The sequence below is a fragment of the Lepisma saccharinum genome, chromosome 4 (genome assembly GCF_977018435.1).
Source record: "Lepisma saccharinum chromosome 4, izLepSacc3.1, whole genome shotgun sequence".
In the NCBI taxonomy this organism is placed as follows: domain Eukaryota; kingdom Metazoa; phylum Arthropoda; class Insecta; order Zygentoma; family Lepismatidae; genus Lepisma; species Lepisma saccharinum.
In genome coordinates, this window is record NC_139232.1 from 87,959,147 (window position 1) to 87,978,134 (window position 18,988).

The 18,988-nt window shown below is 35.9% G+C and overlaps 1 protein-coding gene across 3 annotated transcripts in view; it reads left to right on the forward strand.

The window, feature by feature from the left end:
• LOC145986642 (roundabout homolog 2-like) overlaps positions 1–18,988 on the forward strand; it is a 499,251-nt gene that overhangs the window by 461,669 nt on the left and 18,594 nt on the right. For all 3 annotated transcript variants that reach the window (XM_083120903.1, XM_083120904.1, XM_083120905.1), the window contains exons 6-13: positions 1,694–2,176; positions 6,264–6,811; positions 10,202–10,427; positions 10,952–11,067; positions 11,807–12,170; positions 13,919–14,217; positions 15,185–15,359; positions 17,448–17,680. In XM_083120903.1, coding sequence (XP_082977029.1) covers positions 1,694–2,176; positions 6,264–6,811; positions 10,202–10,427; positions 10,952–11,067; positions 11,807–12,170; positions 13,919–14,217; positions 15,185–15,359; positions 17,448–17,680 — 2,444 coding nt within the window. The remainder of the gene's footprint in view (positions 1–1,693; positions 2,177–6,263; positions 6,812–10,201; positions 10,428–10,951; positions 11,068–11,806; positions 12,171–13,918; positions 14,218–15,184; positions 15,360–17,447; positions 17,681–18,988) is intronic.

The window sequence follows — 18,988 nt, forward strand, 5'->3', positions numbered from 1 at the left end:
CAAATTAAGTAATTCTTACTTTACCTGCATTACAAGTATTTCGTTACTTTCAAACACTGGACATAACCTATAGTCACCCCTCCATCAATATACAAATGAAGTTTCTAATAAAGAAATTTGGGTACATTCAATGAAAGCCCAATATAATCCTTTCTATGGTTGGTGTTCCAGGGGAAAGAAGAATATAAACCTAAGAAATTGTTCACATAAGATATTTCGGTTTGAGCTGTCTCATTGTGAAAAACACCAGAATCCCACCCTCTGTTTTCCTCTTCCTCCCCTTAATCAACTCAAAACCATTGAAAAATATCATGCAGTAGCAAGCAACCCCCAGCTTTTTTTATTGCCCTTTTTCATCCCCCCTTCTCCTTTTCAATCTGGAGCAGTTTTAATGACAAAACTTTTGTCTTCCCTGAAAGCAATTTTGCCTCAAAGTAGATGTTGGCTGTCTGGAGTGTAGGAAGCATTGGAAATGAGGTGAACTTGCGAGAAACAAGTTTCCCACTCATACTTGGTGAAGTTCGGAAGGCCATTTCTCTATGATTGATATGCAGTCTCTGTCTCCAAAGGATTAGAGATGTAATTCACTTCGTATCTTTGGAATTTTCTTTCCTCTCTTGTTTTCCTCAACTATATGTGATTTCATTTTATGATGTAGACCGCATATGTGTATCATCTTAACAAATCTTCTGTTCAGTTATATAAAACTTTGAAAGTAACGTGGACAAGTTTGGAAGGGTTTAAGTATGATATGCTGTCAATGACACATTGGGTTTCTCCAGTCAGAGCACTTCATTTGTGAGTTGAATAAGTTTTGTAAAATGTTGATATATAAAAGATAAGCTTTTATGTTGTGTGTTATATATTGCATGTTCTGTAATTTGGGTTGTTTCATAGAACACTATTTCTTTTAATTTCTTATTGCATTTTCTTTTCAAATAATCCATATAATATTATCAATGTACATTCTCCAATATATGTGGAGCTTACAAAAGTGTCCAGATTTTTCACATATTTAACTTTTACAAGAACAAATTAAAATATCCTTGATCATGTCAAGTCAGTTTACTACTAACCCCCCCCCCCTCCTCCCACCTTCAGTTAGTTTGTGACATGTCTGGTTAATAACAAGGTTCTAATTTACACAGTTTACTAAAAGAATCTCTGCTACTGTGAATCATGTGTGTTCTATCTAGCCCTCCAATTGTCACATGCAGTGAAAGTTCACTATTTGACACAAGGAACTGTCTCATTCCTTGTGCTAGAAAATATGTACACAGTTCATTGATTAATGTTTCTTTTTAACAGGTAATGTTTCACAAACTTCTTTTTATGATCATGAAACTCAGTGAAGTTGGAAATGTATTTTGAAATGTATTTTGGATTACATAGTTTGCTGAATCCAACTGTACTGACATTCAACAACAAAATGTTGGATTCAGTAAACTTATCTAATCCAATTTTTTTTTTGTTTATTCCAAGTTCGTGGAACTTTGTGACATGTTAACCTGTTATTAAAAAATCTGCACTATTTGTATGTTTAATAGCAATTATTGCTACTTGTACTTAAACTTAATCATTCACTGTGCTAGTACCTTTTAAGTATACAATTATCTTTTATATCTTTAAGTAGCTTGCAGTGAATACTGATTAGATCCTTGGCAATAAACTATGTACTATTTTCTGTCCACAGCTCCTCCTTCCTTCGATCTGCGACCTGATGACCAAAAAGTTGGACTCAACGGCATCGCATCGTTCGAATGTGTTGCCGCAGGCAATCCTCCACCATCAGTATTTTGGACAAAAGAAGGCAACCAACAGCTTATGTTTCCAGGGAACAAGTATGGGCACCTGCATGTTACGCCTGAGGGAACACTAATGATCCAAGGAGTGCAAAGAGAAGATACGGGGTTTTATGTGTGCTCTGCATTAAGTGTGGCTGGCTCTACTATTGTGAAAGCATTTTTAGAGGTGACATCCTTGGATGATCTTCCACCACCCATTATTCAAATTGGACCAGCAAATCAGACTCTACCTCTAAAATCTGTTGCTATGCTTCCATGCCAGGCATCTGGGACTCCTTCGCCAAGGATAAAATGGTACAAAAATGGGTCTCCCCTTGTCAGCCAAAGCCCAAGAATTACTGTTCTTGATACAGGCACACTACAAATAGATGGTAAGTAATATTAATCGTAGTTGGCAGCAATAGTTGAGTGCTCTATTTTACACAACTGTATGGTCATTTCTATACAATAATAAAGACCAAGATTGAATTGTACAAATTTTGATAGCTTTTAGATAACACACAAACTATGAAAAGAAACTCCATGGTGCATCGGCCTTCTAAGAGCCAAGGTGTTCCAAGCTGCTTGTTCATTGGGTAACACATTGTCAGTGCCTTGTGTGCTATAGCCACTCTTTTCTGACCTTCAAGACCAGATCTTGCTACTTCTTCTTGTGAAGTAGCTCCCCAATTGTTCTCAAAATGATGGGTCAATGCTGAAATTTTGGGATAAAGCCTGAGTCTGCTTGCACCAAAGGTGAGAGTGTTAACCATTTGACTACGCAGGAGCCCCAACATAACTTTCCATTATGCTCAGTGGTATGACAAATATGTGTTTTCCTCTTTGTTAATATGGAGAAGTCAAGGCTTCTATGGCTTATAAAAGTACATCTGCTTATAGAATGCTTTCTATGTAGTGCACCCACATCAACTAATGCCAGATGAACAGTAGACTTACTGCCCCCTAATCACCACTACTGCTTTCGATGGATGACGACACCTTAGTCATTGGCATAGTTACATGAAGCACATGTGTCTGCTTTTCCATTTTCTGGTTTCACCACTCTGGGTGTGTGTGTGTGTGGGGGGGGGGGGTTAGGAGCATTAGACTACAAGCAGATTATTTACATCAAAGACATCTGCATCAGTGCCAACATGCCAATAATACCTCTAAAAGGTTTTCATGATCATAAAATATTAATGAAACTTCTATACTGCTAGTTCTTATTTATATCATTTTAGTTACCCTTGACCCTCTGTATTCCCTGGCGAAAGTGAAATATTTTGCATGGTTTATGAAGATTTTGTTGTTTATGAACGTTTTCAGTTAATTTTTGCTCGTGGATATGTGTTATTGTGAAGTAAAGTACCTCTGTTACCTTAACGTGTTACTTTACCATGTAGCAGAACTGCCCAAAGGCTTCGTGCAAGTGAATATAGTGCCCAAAACGACTTTCCACAACAGCAGCTATAATTTTACGTAGTTAGGTTAGGATTGTTAGGTGTGGTACTGATAGTTATTTTCAATGTGTTCTTTCGTTATTTTAGCGTGCATATAAACTGTTTTTACTAACAAAAGTGGTGAAAGTACTCCGAAATTGCAGGTTTTAACTTACATGAGTCATATTTTGGGATCAAATATTTCCATTATTTGTGCTTTCCTAATGCTGGAACCACTTTTATATTACGTGAAACATTGAAATCTGTATATTAAAAATTCGATTTAATTCTCGAGGAGGTGCGGAATATCCAATTCTCCAAATCATCATCATTTTATAACCTATTTTGTGACATGTTTAATTGCTAGTGCACACAAACCTGCCTGTAAGTGAATAATGCTAATTTAAAATCAAGTTTGTCAAAAATGCAATGTGTATCTTATTCTCCCCCTTTTTGGATTTACTATTTTTATGATGGCCAGCCCCAGATAGAAACCTTGAAGAGTATATTATACAATTTTCAAAGATTTTCAAGTTTTTAGTCTGTGGCTATTACATTGTTTTATGTGTTAAATATAGGGTGGCATGGAGTACACTGACACATTTCAAATTTGGGGGTGTAAGGGGTGCTCCTTCCATGTAGTGCACCCAATAGTCAACCTCACTTCCACATAGTACACCCTGGACTGCAGAGTAACGAGGCTTTGGTGACTGGCCGTATAGTGTGACGTGTGCAAAATAGCCTCAGTGCTGATGCACCCAAAAATTTTAATTCAAATTCAAACATTTCAAATTTGAATATTGTACTATACCTTGTTGCAGTGGCGGCTCTAAGTGGAGAGCCGTAGTGCCGTGCCTTGGCTCTATCCTCAGAAAAAGCACTTGCTTCACCAAAGTATAGTTAAATTAATACATTTACAAACAAGGAGATTCGAATCTCATAAGCATTCGAGCTTACAGCCACCTCAGTTCCTGCAGGACATCCTCAGCTGTTCTTTCACTTGCTCTGGGCCAGCATAGTGTTGCCCTTGCGCAAAGGCATGCACGGAGGCATACAAAGTCTCCGCAGGAAATGGCTGGCACGACGCGAGAGCTTTCGCATTGTGTTGACATAGTTGCAAACTTCATAGAGAAGTGACTAATCCTGACCGATTTGTAATACTCGTTGGAGAAGTAATTCGCAAGAAAGATACTTTCCTGCCTACTTGGCAAGAACGAATGTAATATCTTCCTCAAATTTAAATAACCATTTAGATAGATGCGTCTAAAGAGCCATCCAGACTTTGTTATAGATTTCTTCCTTAAGAAAAGATATATCCTTGCTCTCATGCACACAGACACTCACGTGTTGCAACTGACGTTGACAATATTGAATACATTTTCTGTAAAAAAGAATTGTCTAAATATCAAAGGGAGTTTTTACTTTAATATTTGTAAAAAATCACACAGAAAATCTAACTGTATAAGAATTTCGCTTGGAGATATAATTCAATTTCTTGCATTGAATTTTAAAAATTGTAGATCCACAGTTCATTTAGCAGATAATCATATTTCAGATGTTATTAACACAGATTGTTGATGTATCGTCTCGTCTGCCGTGCTTGGGTTGCAAATTATAAACAATGGAAGGCGAGAATACTGTTTTCGACTTGGTGTCTCTAATTGTTCAGTGTTTTTCTTTTTAGTGAAGTGAAAGTGTCTGATGGTGTGTGAAAGGAAGGGTAGTCAGTGAAGATGAGTCAGATTAGAGCATTATTACATACACAGTTTTCCAAGGTACTATACATTATTAAATTCAAAGTTAAACAACTTCGCCATCCGACACCAGATTTAAAAATCAATTCTATTTTTTTTAAAAAAAAAAAGTGGTAAAGGTAACAGGCATCGAAATTTTAATAGAAACTCGGGCTGACCTCCGTGCACAGCATGCTACGATGCCAGGGCTCATGGGTTCATATCCTGGCCTGGGCATCGGTGTTCTTTGTGAGTGTTCACTCATTCTTATCTTTGCAATTAGCCAAAGTAGTACAAATGCGAAGTAAAATTAACGAATCTTAGGAACTCTGTATTTTTGTCTGCAATTTTAGTAACAAAGTTCCATTAAAATTACCTCTTTCATTAGATTTATATGACATATGCTAGCAAAAATTTTTCGATTTCTTGATCACGTTGGCACTACCCATCATACTAACTGCCAGCCGCAACTGACTTGTAATAACCAGAGATGTCCAGCCTCAGGATCTGGACAAGTTCGAGTTCGGAGGCTGAGGCCATGTAATGCTGACCTTCTACTTGGAGGCTGGGCCTTGGGAGGCCAAAGTCAAGTGGCCATCTCTGGTAATAAGCAGGAAAGGGAACAGTAGAGGAGACGACGTCGCTTCATACAGTCAGTCACAGTTGTACTTTAGAACGTACAAGGACATATTTTTTACCTGTGTACGAAACTGTTCTCTCATATTTTGCCAACATTGCTTGGCTGCCCACCCTTAGTGTACCAGATATTTTCATGGGGTTCTTGAAAGAGTGTTCCGGAGGCATATGATGACTAACTAGACTATTCAAGAACTCCATCAAGACATCGTTGATGAAGTTGCGGCTATTGATGAGGCAACTTCCGGACACGCTTGCAATGCATTGATGTAAACGGAGACCATCTTCCTGGTGTGGTTTTCAAGAAACAGCTTGTAATCTACAAGTAATAAATAGCATACTTGGATGTACTTATATACAGTTTCGCTTATTTTTCTCTGTTTCCATATATTATCTATGGCCATTTGAAATGTGTCATTCAGCACCGCACCACCCTATATATAAATGACTCCACTTTGACAATGTGAAAATGTACTTTTGTGGACATAAATGTAAGAGTACAGTTGATCTACATTGTAGCAATGAAATTTACATAAAATGTAACTAAAAAAAGTGTGTAAACTTTATGTAGAGTTTAAGCAATGCATTTTCATTCAATTAAAATTTATTTTGCAGGAGTAATACTCATTCATGAACAATGGTTAACAGTGTTCCTCTTTTCTATATTCCAGACTTGCAGTTTACAGATTCTGGTTTGTATACTTGCACAGCATCATCAGAGAGTGGTGAAACATCTTGGTCAGCCTCACTCACAGTAGAGAATCCTTCAAATCCAAATCTTCATCGAACGCCAGAGCCATCGACATTTCCAGGGCTACCAACTAAACCACAAATTGTGAACCAGACTGAAACTTCCGTTACGGTGGCTTGGAGAAGAAATACTAAAGTTGGTTCTTCCCCTTTAATTGGCTACACTGTGGAATATTTCAGCAGTGACCTGCAAACGGGCTGGGTAGTCTCGGCTCACCGTGTGACTTCTGAAACGTACACAGTTGGAAATCTTAAACCAAATACTTCCTACGTGTTCCTAGTTCGTGCTGAAAATTCTCATGGTCTTTCCTTGCCAAGTCCAGTATCAGACAAAGCTCGAACTCTTGGTTCAGATCGAAATGTACCTGATTATGATCTTGATGAAGCACGTAATCGATTAAGTACAAATGTTGTCGAGCTGAAGGAGGTTCAAGCAATCAGTTCTACAGCTGTGCGACTCATCTGGGAGGTAAGGAAAAGCAGTGGTAAACTTGTACTATGTTTTATTTGTATCTAGAACTGGCCTGTAGCATCAAAGTTGTTTTTGAAAGACTGCAATGATATTGTAAATTCGAGATAATCACATCTTTTTACAATTCCTATAAGAGCACGGAGGTGACTTTTCAAGTGGTTTTGCTATTGTTTAGATATTTGTGTTAATTTCATCACATCATAAGCCTATTTTCTATCATGGATGTCTAGACAACATCAAATGCAAACCACGTGAATAAATTACCTGAATGCTCTAGAAGGACATCTAGACAGATATAATTTTCCAGAATTCACAATATCATTGCAGTTTTTGAAACTAAGAGGAATCTTCTAAGCTGACTTTGTTGGCAAAGGTCAAAGTCCAGTGTGGGAAGTTGTTGTTTGAGTGCACCACAAAGATTTTACAGAGTTCATATTTGAGGAACATGTGCAACACATTGATTTATCACACACTCCCAACACCCCTCTGAGAATGTTCGAACACTCCCTGCAATTTGATAAATGTTTGTTTTCATGCTAAAATGCAATGAAGTCTCTCTGAAATGGACTTTACATGCTCTCCTCCATAGCCGAGCGGGTTAAGGCGTTCACTCGTCTTGAGATCGTTCGCTGCGGGACGGCGTAGGTTCGAATCCGGCTCTGGTCGGAATTTATTCGGCCTACGTATAGAGCCGGTGGCAACCCACCATCGTGAGGAAATTGGGGAGCTCCGAATGAGTGAGCGGTAACCTGGTCGAGAAGACCTACAACGGCTGGGGGTTCGATGGGCTGACCACCCGTCACCCCAATACTGGTCTAAGATCTCCATGCTATAACAGGTGACGGAGGAACAGTGTGGGAGGGAGACCAGCAGTCGGTAGGTAAGCCAAGGCTCTCAAGGGCTGTCGCGCTGTGGGTTATTATCAATGGAAAATTATGAATATACCCCTGGTGCAATCCAGGGATGTGAGGTGACTTTTGGGGTCAGGAAAGTGACTGAAAATATTTTTCATTTCACACAAATCTGTAATTATTATGTAATTTCTATTATTGTAACTATCGTCATGACATAATACTATACATCTGCAAGTTCAAACCTGCAAGACAAAGAAAGTATTTAAAAGCAATTAGAAACCATTACAATTGTGTAGATGGTATCGCTGGTGAATTTTGTAATCATGTTTGCTACAGGTTTTCAGAACACTTTATCCTATCATAGAGCATGCAGGAAGGAACAAGTACTTTAAAATGTTCTGTGTGAACTTTGGAAAAATCTACACAAGTGATACTTGATCCACATCTCCTTAGTGCACTCTAGTGGTGCAACCCAACTGTTACTTATTGCTGGTTTACGTAGTCCTTTCTCACACCTATAACAACATTACTATGCATATATATTTCTCACAATTGAAGTGAATATAGTGTATAGAAACAACCAAATCTTGAATCTTTGTTAAACAAACATTTATTGTGTCTTTAGATGCTCTTCTCCCTTCCTACATTCTTAATCTGTGGCAGAATTTAAATGAATGTGCTTAATTTATAAAACTAGTCTCAGTGATACTGGAATTTCTTTCCAATATTTTGTCCCATCCAAAGTAGGTATTCTCCAAGTTTTGATTGTGAGCTGAATTGAAATATGAATTTAATCATTTCGTAAAGATGGTATTACTTTTACAGACATATTGTCAAGAGATGATCCACAGTACATTGACATTAAATACCAGTGTATCAGCTATATTTCATAACATTGTTGTATGCATGGACACTAAATAATTGTTAGATTTATGCATGGTGTATGTATTCTTTTGTTGTGATATTGTATTACATAAAACTGTGTTATTTGATACAAAGAACTCAATATTTGATGGCCATGGTTGGGGAGATTTTAATATCAAATTTTAGTGATAAGTAGGGTGCGGATTTATAAACCTAAAAAACTCTCAAATAGGAACTAAAAATCATGAAAATAGGCAGTTGAAAATCAAAAGGGCACTAAAATTGGATACAAATGCTAAAAAAAGAAACACTTCTGCCCAGCTCAGGAATAGCATGGGGAACCTTCAGTGTACTGATTGACTCAAAGCTTTCAGCTGGCAAAAAAATGAAGGGGTGCATTGGCGTCATTTTGTCCAAGCATGAGTCACCAACCAGTTGTCCAGTTACCTTATCCTGATTGAGGGACATTTGAAATCTACAAAGATCGGACATCCCTTGCAACCCTCAAATCTGGCAAGGACCAGGTTTCAGTCAGTCCAATATTAACAAAGACATAGCTTTCTCAGCTTTAAACAGTCAAAGGTGCATTAAAATGAAGCTGAAGTAAGCAAAAATTGCAGAATAGGCATGATTAAGCAAAATAGGCATTCATAGACACTATAAACTGCATTTTCAGACCAGAAACAGCATGAAATGAGCTTAAAACATGAAAGCCTACAAAGTAAAACTACATAGAACTAAAAAAGGCAAATAGGCAAAAATCCACACACTAGTGATAAGACGCATGTCAGATATGAACCTGAAGTACAGACATAATCAGGGTGCGAAATCCACCAACAATCATTGTTTCAAAAATCCCCCCCCACCAAAAATTTCCGGGGGAGGGAGAGTTTTTGTTATAACAAACAAAAGATAAGCAATTACTCTTAATTTTAAATACACTTTACTAAGAATAATATTGAAAACACACACAAATTAGTGTGGTTGTGAATATTGAATGCTTTCTCTCTCGCAAGAGATCATTAACAAATCAACATCAATATGCACAATAAAAGTAAATCAAGAATGCAAAACAATGATAACTATGAAATCTAATTGATTTTTATTAACATAAAGCACAAACTAAACAAAAACTTACACATAATAAAACCACTTCAACTATTTCATAATTTATTAACATCTTGAACCGGTTAGTAAAGCAATTAGGTAGCTGCTTTACACTATCTGATATGTATAAAAGTAACAAATTAATTTCCTTTATGTAATTAATAATCATAATATATTTTCAGTGAGTAATTTATTTTATAATTTTAATAACATTTCAAATATGTATATCTTATAATTTACACATATGTTTGTGGGGAGGGGGGTTGGTTTGTAGATTAAGAACTTTATCCCCTCCCACCAGTTTTCAATGATTTCACACCCTGGGCATAATGCATACAGCCATGTATTATGATAGACCAGTTAGTAGCAAATGTAACATTGCTGTAAATTCACCAGGGTGTACTTATACTGTACTACATTTTGAGTTTCAAATTATACAAAATTAGGCAAATGTGCTTATTCCTAAATCAATTATAATTTTTTTGATCATAAAATTATATGTTGCTGTAGTAAATGGTATCACCTCACATATTATGCAGTAATACCATAATTTTCTTTACAGATATTAAGTGCAGATGAATATGTTGAAGGCTTCTATGTAAGATTTCGAGACATGTCTGGTGGATCACAAAAGTACAACATGGTGACTGTTTTAAATGCTGGTGCTACAAGCTATATTATTACAAACTTAAGGAAATTTACAAAATATGAGTTCTTCCTAGTGCCATTCTATAAATCTGTAGAAGGCCAACCATCAAATTCCAAGAATGTGCAGACAATGGAAGATGGTAGGTATAGCTCAGTCATTATAAAGTTACACTTATTATTGCTAGTTTTTGAGAGAAGTACATTCAAGAGCCAAATGAGAAAACATTGGAATGGCTGTTAGTAGGAATTGTATGATTCTTGGCTGTGTAAATATCTTTAGTTAGTGCTAGATATTTCTATGAAAATTCTGTTTTTCATTGAAAATAATTACTGCTACACACATGTAATTTAAGCGAAGTTTAACACTGAGAGTTTACTATTAACATTTTGTAACATTCTACCTAATGTTCATGTTTCACTCAACAAATGCATAATGTGCCACCACATAGAATTCAGAGCTTTCTATCTTTTGTGTGTGACAGAAGCATGATAAAAGTTTTTTTTATAAGCCTCAGCCTCAACAGTGAATGCAATGATTTTCTTTCCTTAACATAGTTACTTTCTCATTAGAAGTATGTGTGAGTTTTGCAAGATGTTAATTTTAATTTGTCGATTTTGAATGGTGACTGAATTAAATTCTTAGAAAAAATCATGTTTTTTTCAGTTCCTTCAGCTCCTCCAGACAATGTGCAAGCGGGAATGCTAAATGCAACGGCAGCATTTGTTCGATGGTCTTCTCCTCCACCACAGCATCATAATGGTGTCCTCTTGGGATATAAAGTAAGACTTTGGTAGCTTTCTCATTCTTTTAACGTAAAAGCAATTTTGATGTCCATTTTCCTTATATTTATCATTCGTCTACAACTTTGTTTCATCATTTTGTGATGGCCATTGAAATAGTCAGTCTATGGATAAAACAACAGCTGGCTGCTAGTGATTGTCTGTATTGGAAGTAATGTTCTATGTAAATGTTATGTGGTCTTAAAATTGATGACATCAAGACCATTTTAAAAATCTAAAGAATAATAATTATCTATTTAATTTAGACTATTTAACATGTTAAAAAGAAGAGAAATATGTATTCAGATTTTGCAGGACATGTAATAGACCTCAAGTTACTTCTTCATGTGAAAATGTAAATTTGATTGCAAGTTCTGGACCTCCTGTACATTTGAAAGGGTATGGGAAACATGTATCAATCAGAAATTAATCCAAGATTATGCAGCATTATTGCAGTTTCAGAGCAGAATCATAGATGGTGTTAGGACACATCAGCAGCATTATTTAGGAATCACATCTGGCTGCACTGCATTTTCTTGAATAGCATCTTTATCTCTATTCCTTGGTTATGTGGTTATACTGAAAAGTACTGAATTGTCTCCTGATTCGTATGTTTCCTTCCATTTTAAATTAATATTTACTAGTTCTTACCATTCTTTCCTTCTTTCACTTAAATGGAATGAAGTTTTGAATGTTTTGTTCCACATGTAACTAATGCTAGTTCTTGTCCACCTTTTAGATTCAAGTGAAGGGAAATGGAACGAAGCTGCTTGCACAAATGACCCTGAATGCTACAACCACCTCAGTTCTTCTGAATAATCTAACTACGGGACAAACATACACAGCCAGAGTAGTATCCTACACAAAGGTTGGACCTGGTCCATACTCGGCCCCTGTTACCCTCGTCATGGATCCGGCGCTGCTTCACAATCCCAAGGCCCATCCCAGTGAAGGGTCTGAGAATGATTTCTCAAGCGTTGTGAAGGAAGCCTGGTTCATCGGTTTGATTGGCAGCATGGTGTTTGTGATGATTGTTATATTTGTTGTGATGCTCTACATCAGAAGGAGACAAGCAATGAAGAAGGAATTGGGTCATTTAAATGGTATGTATACCTTCATGTCACGATATTTTAAAGAATTTCAACTACACAACATGCTTGTCATGTTTCTTACACTTGAATGTCATGACTAAGTTAACTCAATCAATTCAGTGCAATGTGTCCAAGGATCCCGGGTTCGAATCCTGCTCGGGCTTGGTTGTTTGGGAATGTCCATTCATCAATTTCATCATTTCATCACTCATCCCCATCTTCGCAAATTAGCCAAGAGGCACAAAACGCGAAGTAAAATAAACTAAATCAATCAATCAGTGCAATGTGTGAAACTTTTTGCCTTGAGGATATGCTAATCCGCCACTGTTGTTGTATTTTGTACTTTTTGTTATTTAGTTGTAACTTTTCTGCTACTTTGGCTAATTGCAATAATGTTGATAATTAAATGAAATTGATGAAGGCCACTTGCAAAGAGTACACATGCCCAGGTTGAGACTTGAACTTCAGAACGTTGGTGGTCAAAAATTGATCAGATAGCACACTGAACCACTGAGCTGACCCTTGTCATTCTCAGAACTAATGGAATACAAAACAAACAAAGGGCAAAGTAATAAATAACAGAAATTGGAGGGAAAATGGTTTTATGTAAACTTAATTGAGGCAAATTTCTGGTGTGTTTTCTATTCCCAAAATATACATACTACACACAATGTGTGTCAGGTTGTACATTGGCTAAAGATATTGAGAATATTTGAAAAATGAAAAGCCATGGTCAAGAGATATTTTCTAGTTGTCATATACTTACTTACTCTCCAGCATTCTTAAATCTGAAGGTTTATGGCTGCAGCAACACAAACCTTCCATCTGTCCCTATCCTGGGCAAGATCAATCCAATCTTTTCCACCCTTTCCAATTTCCTTTAGGTCCATCTCAACATTACCCTTCCATCTTTGTCTTGGCCTACTTACAGGTCTCTTACCATCAGGTTTCCCAACAAGAATCCTGTAAACTCTTCTTTCCTCTCCCATCCGTGCCACATGACCTGCCCATCTACGTCTTGTTGATTTAATTATTGTAATATCTGGACATGAGTACATATTATGGAGTTCTACATTATGTAACCTTCTCCACACACCTGTCTCCTCATCCCCTTTTAGGTTCAAGTTTTTTTCTAAGGATTTTATTTTCAAATACTTTTAATTTATGTTTCCCTTTTAATGTAATGGACCAAGTTTGACATCCATATAATATTACGGGCAAAATTGTATATTTTAACTTTTTAGTTTCTCAGATATTATACGAGAGGATAAAAGTTTATGAAGAGAAAAGTAACACACATTTCCTGCCCTTATATAATTTTCATTTGTTAGTATTACTCCTAAGTACTTGAATTTGGAAACTGATTCAAACAAGTTGTTATTAATAATTAAATTTTGATTTTTACCTAATACTTGGTTTCGGCCTGTAAACCTATATTTATTTTTTCTATGCTAACTTCCAAATCTATCTCTTTAGGTGCTTTTAAAAATATTTTAGCATTATTCTTAATTGTATTTACATCATCACCTAGTAATGAATGTACACAAGATTTTAAAAATAGGCATGTTGTTAAGAATATAATAATTCCTAGATATAGAAAAACAATGCTTCACAAATCTTGATAATATAAAACTTTTTAAAAATTACTTTAATATCATTCACTGTTACCTTAGTTTACATTTTAAATTACACGTAAACGTTATTAAAAATGTATTGTCATGTAAGCAACTGTAATACTAATGAACTTTGTGCCCTAACAGCTGGCACTTGCATTACAGTGCCTGTGGTGAATGCCAATGACATCACACAACTAAATCTTAATGGAAAGGAAACACTTTGGATTGATCGAGGCTGGAGGCCTGCCGACTGTGATAAGGATTCTAATATGTCTGAAACGAAACTTCTGAATTGCCCCACAAATGACTTAAGTTCTGCAACAGATTATGCTGAAGTAGATACAAGAAACCTTACTACATTTTATAGCCGGAAAGAATCTGAACCTCCAGCACCTTATGCCACAACAACACTTATAAATTCAATTCAACGGAGAGATAATGTGGTAAGTACTTAGAGCAGATGATGTTATATAATTTTGAGTTTTTAAAAAAATACACAGCAATCATCTACATTGCTAGTAGTATTGTAGCTAGACATAACAGTGCTGAGTATCAATATTATGGGTCAAAGTAATGGAATAAATTCAACCCACTTATAGACCCCTCCCCCCTGGCCCGACATTCAACAACAGTCACTCCAGACAAGGGCATCACCCAGCATACAGCTTGTTGTTTACATTCAATTCAGAAGTATTTGAATAGTGCAATATTTTAAAATTTGCGTTAATGTGAAATCACATTGTAATGTTAATTTTTCATGTTTCTGAAAGGTGTGAGGACTTTTTCCTACTGTTTTGTCACGAAATTATGCGAAATCAACTGCAAAAGTAAAGTAAAGTGTTCCCCTGTGCATAGCACCATGCCATGAACTGCAAAATGCAAAATAGCCTCTTAAACACGAAATTTAGAGTTTATTTACCGACATGACACTTTCTCAAGTTTGAATTATCCTGCGAGTTTTGCAATTCATGGAAAATTGATTAAATCTGCTGTAAATATTTGAGAAGCAAGAATGGATCACTTTATACAGTAATAAACTTAAAACTCTGGTAACTACATAAATGTTCTATTAGAAGGGTTTTATTTTGTAATAAGTGCAGTTTTTAAATCAAATTTTGGAGTATGTTGCACAATTTTAAAACAGAAATGTCATTTTATATACAGCTTTTGATGAGTTTTCTCACCGCTATAACACCAAAATTTTATATTTTTATATTTATGCATATATGAAGCAATGTCTTTGTTGCCATGTCTTCAACTTGCAAAAATGATTTTTTTTGTGGTCTTTTTAAAGTATATCTTTCTTAATTTGTAACTTGTGTGAAAATATTGAAAAAATACATTCCAAAAGATTGAAATATGTAACAGTTAAAATTTTATAAGGAAATTGTACAAATTTTTGTATTTCAGGAAAATGGACAGTTGTTTGTTCCCATTGCCATGGGTAGCAATGCTGAAGCAAAAACATCCAGCTCCAATGATTCCTGCATGAAAGCAGAATTATCTTCTACAGATACAAATCCTGAACAGGCTCATCTTATGAAAGCCAGTAGCCCAACTTCTGAACTGGGTGGCTCATATATGGGTAAGTTCTAGTATGGCCATAACACAATAGGGTGCAACTGAAGTATCTTGGAGATATTATTTTAATATTTTATCATTTCATGATAAAGTGTAATATAATTGTGATATTCTGTAGCTTTTTCTTGCTATAATAACCAATCTAATACTAAAATTCCTTTTGTGCATGAAATATCAGTACTCTCTCTTTAATTTGAACTTGAAATCATGTTTAATAATGTAATGTTTTTGTTAATTCAAATTTTGAATATTCAAACTTTTTCATGTCCCTTTGGAGTTTGAATTATATTACAATAACTTACCTACAATTTGGCTTTAAATCACTTTTATTTTTTTGTGACCAATCACGTTTGATATGAACACTAAAGTTCTTGAGTTGGAGTCCAAGTCTGGGTATTGGTCTTCTTGTGAGTGTTCCTTCACCTTATTACCACCCATCTTCACCAAAAAATGACAGAAATTCAATGTTAAATAACAAGAGGTCAAATTCATTAATTTTGTGGAACCTTAAAACTTGATTACTAATAGTTCATGCCTAAATACGATTAAGTATACACAATGCTATAAACCTTATGGTTTGGCGTACACACTGGATGTATTATCGTACAAAGTCCCGATCGTTTAAATTAAGGGATTGTAGATAGGCTATGTGAAGCCTGATATTCAAAGTTATTTGGCTGCGAGAGGTGTATCGTAAGAGGGGGGGTATAGCTCTGAAAAGCTACGTCTATGCTTAACTAAGCAAGGGGGCGAGCCCCGTGAAATAAGAACAACACTCACGATTAACTTTAAATACTACAATTGACTGGTCTGGCAAGGGTGTGAGAGAATGAAAGACAAGGATAGAGGAACGTTCGTTACCTGTAGATCTGGAAGTGACGATCGACTCGCTGGTTCATTGATGAAACTCTCCTGAAATAAAACTCCTTTCCGATATTGTACTACTCCTCGCTGTAACTCCTTTTGTAATGTTCGGAAACAACTATTTATGCCATAACTTTCTTAGTTCAACAACTTGTATAATTCCGAGGCACTAACTGTGCGACTGGGGCGAGAAATATTCTCTCAAGCTATTTAAACGAAATTCGAACTTCGGCCGTTGAGAGACCGCGTCTCTCAATAACGGTGCTTTCAGCGTAAGGCTGTGTTTACAGTATCTTTCCTGCGATTCCGGAAGAATTCGTATCAGCGGATTTTTACATCCGCTGAAGATCGCAGGTGGCATTTGCTTGAAAGAAGCTCTTTCCAGCTTCTTTCATACTCGGGTCCTTTTTATGAAATGATTAGGCTATTGGACTATGGCGCCCGGGGTCCCAGTTTCGAGCCATGCCTTGGGCATGATACGTTATGAAGAAATTTAAATGAAAGTTGCATGCTCGGCCAGGACTCAAACTTGGGTCCAGCCGGTCCCCGTGGCAGAGTGGTTGGCACATGACGCTACGATGCAAGGGGCCCCGGGTCCTAATCCTGACATGGGTGTTTGTGAGTGTCCATTCATCAATTTCATCACATCATCACTCATTCCAATTTTTGCAATTAGCCAACAGTGGCACAAAGCAAAATAAAATAAACTAAATCAATAAATAAACAATAAATCAAACCTGGGTCTTTAGCATACTGAGCCATTTCTCAGCAGAAGCAAAAAATTGGGCAAAGGAAGGACTGGTTCAGTAACTCAGGTTCGATTCCTGGTCAAGCCACAATTATCGCGTAACTTTTCAGTTAGTCATAAGCCTTTTTTTCCTTTGTTAAATTTCTCTTGTCAAAAGATGTGTTAACAATGTTTTGTGAACTAAAATAATTTTAGCAGTTTTCAAGCACTTTCCTCTGGTTATTTTCCTGCATTTTGCATATAAATATACTACGATTTCTAGTGATGTATAAAATCAGAATGTAATATATTATTTTTCTTGCGATTTTTATTATTTCAGGGGAAAGAATAAGGTTGTGATTTTTTTTTAAAAAAAAGTGTGTATATATAGAAGGTTCTTAGCTTTACCTTGCATCCATTGTTTGATATGCACTGTGTATAATCAGATTATACATGTATATTATCTGGATAAGTACTATTGCTACTTGTATTTCTTTTCAGATGAGAATGGCATCCCTTCGCATCGAAAGAAACCGCAATTGAGTCTGAGAAGTAAATTCTCACTGAACACTCCTCCTCCAAGCCAGCAGCAACAGCCAGGGCTGGTTCCAAATTGGGTGGAGTTTCTTCCACCACCACCAGAGCACCCTCCACCCACGGACCAAGCATCACGGCCTGACACTCCAAGTGATGCCAGGACTCGTGCATCACCAAATAACCGCTTATTAGTCCAGGTAAAACATTACTAGTATTCTTTAATTTCTATTTTTAAAAAAATGTTTGTATTGTTTTTAGAATCAATGCCAATTTTTAAAGCAATTCATATATGTATGGATGTTAAAGTTTTGAAACTCTGATATTATGTAATCGTTTGAAAGTTTTGATTTTTCTTTACAAAGCTCGTATTAAAATGTACTTTACCCAGTTACATTTTGGAGATTTAGACTATAATTATTCTTTATATGTTGATAAAAATTACACTGTTATAGATGTATTTCAGAAAACAATAACTGTCATATTTCTGTGTAATGAACAGGAAAGCAATAACAAATTCTTATGTGCAATTGATGATACTAGATCAAGTATTTATAAACTTGATAGTAAACGTAATCAGTTGTTCTTATTTCCTAATTACAGTATAATAAAATATTTTTCACATGGATTTTTTTATGAGACTTAATAGATTCATACAAACATTTTATAGTCAATCATAAGTCAGTCACATATAACATGACTAAACTAGGATTTTGATATTTTGATTTCATTTTTCAGGATATTACCCTAGTTTATTTTTTAAGCTTTCCTGTCTCCAATTTTTTTATGGTATATTTTGTGTACTACTATTTCCACTCTTGTAAACTAACCCTTATCTAGTAGCAAAATAGCTAACTTTCAGAATCCAAAATTGAATGTCGTTATTGCCAGAATCAGATACACGAAGTAAATAAACTGGGAGGGTTAGACTGATATGAAATTTTTGCTGCTAGAAAATTACTGATACCATTAATCTTTAGCCTCCTTACTGTCAAAATTTCAACTGCCACATGTGAACCCCTTAACGCCGGATGGTCGATATTTCGACCAGCAGCGTGCTGCAGCAATTAGCATGCAATTTCTCAAAAACTACACACGATATTTCAGTTTTGTCTTTTTTATCTTTAGTATACATACGAATGTATAACATACTCGAACTACAAAACAATACATCCATTGTTACTACTATTAACAGGCAAAGTTTGAAGAAGTCCTTTGTTTCCCTTTGTTACTGCCATATTAGATAGATTTCTAAAAGTGTATATAACTTGTAAACTACTGCATCTTTTTGAAGAAAATAAATTCTACAAGCAAGAATGAGTAAAAAGCAACATTTTAAGCTCTGTCCGACTATTAAGGATTGAGGGGGCAAAGGCCCGATTGTGGAGTTTGGCCCGACCACATGTTACAACGCGGCAGCAATTAATGAGTCATTTCTTTAAAACTATACACTGTATTTCAGTTCTTACTTTTGGGTCATTCCATGTCAAATCATCCAGAATTTTGTG